The sequence below is a fragment of the Pinus tabuliformis genome, chromosome 9 (genome assembly GCF_031772625.1).
Source record: "Pinus tabuliformis cultivar Carrire ecotype Pingquan chromosome 9, CPIR1, whole genome shotgun sequence".
NCBI classification, from domain to species: domain Eukaryota; kingdom Viridiplantae; phylum Streptophyta; class Pinopsida; order Pinales; family Pinaceae; genus Pinus; species Pinus tabuliformis.
The window spans coordinates 321,843,904-321,848,336 of record NC_142307.1 but is presented as its reverse complement, the minus strand read 5'-3'; the positions used below and the strand labels follow the sequence as shown (position 1 = coordinate 321,848,336).

General features: G+C 47.8%; 1 protein-coding gene across 1 annotated transcript; it reads left to right on the top strand.

Moving 5' to 3' along the window:
- The first annotated feature begins 2,894 nt into the window (after positions 1-2,894).
- On the top strand, positions 2,895-3,719 carry LOC149148530 (uncharacterized). Its single transcript, XM_089442203.1, has one exon. It carries the CDS (start codon positions 2,895-2,897, stop codon positions 3,717-3,719), a length of 825 nt encoding a protein of 274 aa, XP_089298329.1.
- Positions 3,720-4,433: the final 714 nt, after the last annotated feature.

Here is a 4,433-nt window from a genome sequence, read left to right as displayed (position 1 = left end):
TAGATATGCCTTTTTGCAACGGTACTTTTACATGGAGCAATCGCAGGGCTGGTAAGCATCAAATAGCATCCAAACTGGATCACTTCCTCATATCAGATAACGCGGTTCATCTCGGAGGAGATATATCGGCTGCTATACTTCCGCATACAGGTTCGGATCACTGGCCGATTGCCCTCCAATGGCAAAGACCAGGCGACTTAACTAGAAGACCCTTCCGCTTTGAAGAGTTCTGGCTCTCGCATCCCTCGTTTAAAGACTTTGTTAAGACTACATGGACATCCTTCATCCCACCAGAAGGGTCCAAAATGTATCAGTTCCAACAGAAGCTCAGGTTTTTAAAAAATCACCTAAAGTGGTGGAATAGGGAGACCTTTGGAAACATCTTTAAAGCACAACAAGACCTAAACCAGGAACTAACGGAACTCCAACAAAAGATAACCATAGAGGGGCACACTGAGGTGACTCTGGAACAGGAACGGCGCATCCACAACCAACTTGAGGAAAGGAGGAAGCAGGAGGAAATTTATTGGAAGCAAAAATCAAGAATCAGATGGCTGAAGGAAGGAGAGCGAAATACCAAATTCTTCCACAGAACCACGGTTCAAAGAAGAATGCACAACAACATCCCTTTCATTCAAAAGCAAGGGGGGGCAAAAGTAGAAAAGCATGAGGAAATTGAGGAGGAATTCCTTAATCACTTCAATCATGTCCATCAAGAACCTGAAGGAGACATGCTACCTGCAATTGAAAGAATAACCAACAATGTGCCAAAGCTCATCACGGAGGAACATAATAAGCTTCTCCTTCGCCCTATTCTGCCCTAGGAGGTGGATGAGGCAATGTCCCAGCTTAAGGAAGGAAAAGCCCCAGGCCCGGATGGATTCACCACTACGTTCTTTCACACCTTTTGGGAGATGATAAAGCTGGAGGTCTGGCAAATTGTGGAAGAATCAAGAGCCCTCTGTTGGCTGCTTCCCTCTCTCAATTCTACCTTCATTTCCCTCATCCCTAAAGAGGAGGATTCAATCACCCCTGACAAATTTAGGCCGATTGCTCTCTGCAACATCATTTACAAAGTCATATCTAAAGTTATTGCAAACCGGTTAAAGCCCCTCTTGCCTCTGCTCATCTCTCCAGAACAGTCGGGGTACGTGGAAGGGAGACAGATCATGGATGGCATTCTCCTCATGCACGAGCTAATACACTCCCTCAAGCAATCAAAGTAGGCAGGTATGATTCTCAAGCTGGATCTCTCTAAGGCTTTTGATAAACTTAGCTGGACTTACATTCAGCAAATGCTAATAGCCTTTGGATTTCGTTCTATGTGGATCCGCTGGATCATGAGTCTAATTACTTCCACACACTTCTCCATCCTTGTGAACGGAATCCCCTCCCGCCCCTTCAAACCTTCCCGAGGAATCAGGCAAGGGGACCCCCTATCCCCCTTCCTCTTTGTTCTAATGGTTGAAGGTCTAGGTCGTCACATCAAACACGCCCTCCACTCTCATCAGCTCAAAGGCCTCTCTGTTCACAACACCCCCGCAACCTCTCATCAACAGTTTGTTGATGACACCATGCTTTTTGGCTACCCCTCTGTCGAGGAAGCCTCATGCTTAAAATCCTTGCTCAATGATTTCTCTGAAGCTTCAGGCACCAGTGTCAATTGCTCCAAATCGCAGATCTTTTTCTTTCACACTCCTCCATCTGTCAAGACAGCGGTCACTCGTATCTTGGGATTTCCCACTGCTACCCTCCCCTCCAAATACCTTGGAGCCCCCCTAACAGCTTCAGCCATAAAGCACTCCTCTTGGCGAACTCTCATTGAGAAGCTTGAATCCCGTCTTAACCTTTGGACGCACAAAACTTTAAATTTGGCCAGTCGTGTGGTGCTCATTAAATCAGTCCTTCAGGCAATGCCTCTTTATCTGTTCTCAATCCTTGCAGCGCCGAAATGGGTATTAAAAAGAATCAGGAATCTTCAGCGTGGCTTCCTATGGGGCAGCTCGGCAACTAACCGTAAATGGGCACTTGTCAAATGGACCACCGTCTGCATGCCCAAAGACAAAGGGGGCATCGGGCTGAGAGACCCAGAGCATAGCAACTCCATTATGAGCGCCAAAATTTTGTGGCAGTGGGTCACTAACCTAGAAAAACCATGGGTCAAAATCTGGACAGCCAAATATGCCAATAACAGACCACAGGAAGAGCTCATCAGGTTCACTCCTAATGACAAAGGCTCGCTAATCTGGAATGCTGCCAAACAACACTTCCAGTTAATTCAGCAGCACAACTTCTGGGAAGTGAGGGACGGTCGGACGGCAAGATTCTGGACAAATGCATGGAACCAGATGCCAAATCTCACTCGTGTTCTTCATCCACCTCCAGAATTCAATAGGCAGGAGTAGCAGCAAGAAAAGATACGACAGTTTTGGATGCAGGAGACAGAGCACGGATTCAGGAAATGGAAACAGGGTAATCAGCTCCTCAGCAACACAAACCTTCGGGAGGCTGAGGCGCTGGAGAAGGAGTTACGGAAAAGAAGCATCAGACATGACGAAGGCAGTGACATCCTTAGATGGGGATACCAACCAAAAGGTACCTTCACCACATCAGAGGCTTACAAAATCATATGCAATATCACTACCCCTTCTGATCCAATCTGGACCAAAATCTGGGGTCTTGGATCTTGGCCCAAAGTCTCTTATTTCCTATGGTTGGTAGGACATAAAAGAATCCTCACTTGGGACAAACTAAGGAGTAGAAACTTTCATGGTCCTTCCATCTGTCATAACTGCAATCAAAATGAGGAAACTCTCCAACACCTCCTGGACACATGCCCACTAGCCAATCAGCTATGGGAAAAGGTGAGCTTTAGATGTCAAAAAAGATGTAGAATGGAGAACGACATAACCAACTCCATAAGACACTGGCCACAGAATCCTTACAAAAGCGAGCTTCTCAACTGTTTGTGGAACATAATCCCGGGGCTCGTCCTCTGGAGCATCTGGAAGGAAAGGAACAAACGCATATTCAAAAACCAGCGCTCTTCGATCGAAGATATATGGAATAGGCTATGTGGGAATCTCAAAGAAACGTTGATGCTCCGATCCTGGACACAGGAGGATCTTCCTTCTCTAAACAATGAGAAAGGCATTCTAGACAACTGGCAACTGCATCTGCCTCAGGGACTACACAAGAACGGCCCTTCCAAAAGCAGCATCATAGACAAGAGCATTTGGACCGCTCCCCCTAAGCATTCTTATAAACTCAATTTCGATGGTGCCTCCAAAGGCAATCCTGGAATGGCCGGCTTTGGAGGAATTCTGAGGAATCATGAAGGCACTCCCCTGCAGATATACTTTGGAAACATAGGGTGGGATACCAATAACTCAGCTGAACTAGAGGGACTTTGGCAAGGGCTCCTTCTCGCTTGGAATCTCAACCTTCAACCCCTGATCGTGGAAGGAGACTCCCAGATCCTTATAAACATGGCCAAGCGCCTCCAGAATGGCTCTCAAGCAAGGAAAATCGCAGCCAGTTGGAGGCTCGAAGCAAGGCTGGAGGCCATCGAACAAGTGCTACGCAGTAACAGGGCCATTTCCTTCAATCATATAAAAAGGGAAGGCAACAAGGTAGCTGACCTCCTGGCTAACATAGGGGTGGAAAATGAGAATACCCTTCTCACAGGAAACACAACCATTATTCCAAATAATGTCTAGGCTCAGGAATGCGCTAGCTTGGTCCAAAAAGATGCTGCTTCCCCGGATGCGGGTGACATGACAGGTGGTAATGAGGAGCCACATGCTAGCCATGTGCTGCCTCAAGCTTAAGGCTGGCAATCAATGCGAGGATCGTCGCCAAGGAATAAAGGTATGGGCGAACAGAGGAAGCAATTCAATGCTCTGTCCGGGTTATTGGAGCGACTGCAGCGAGCAGTTATGGCGAACAGAGCTCGAGGTGGGGATGAAGAGGTTAAAAAAGGTGGCGGGACAGCTCGCCATGCGCTGGTTCGTGCTCAGTATCTGGTTTTTGGAGTTCAGGCTCTTGCCTGGTCTTTGGTTCTCAGGGCAACAGCTCTTGCCATCCCCATGTCTGTTGGGTGCCGTCTCAAGTCTGAAAGGCTGGTTGGGTGCCGTCTCAAGTCTGTTGGGTGTCGTCTCAAGTCTGATAAGCCATCCCATTCCGCACTGTTCCTTTCCCCCGGTGCTCTTGCAAAGATGGTTACGCCTCGACAGCACTTGCTCAGCCATCGAGGTTATGCCCGGGGAGGGTCCTCACATCCTCTAGTCGAAGAATCCCAATCCCACTGTTGTCGTTGCCATTGCCATCGAATTGTTGAGGCCAACCCCCTCCAAACAAGCCAATTCATGGACTCTAGTAGCCCAAATTCTGACCCAGCACCTATGCCTGCCTTCGGTTCTGCAATTTTTACC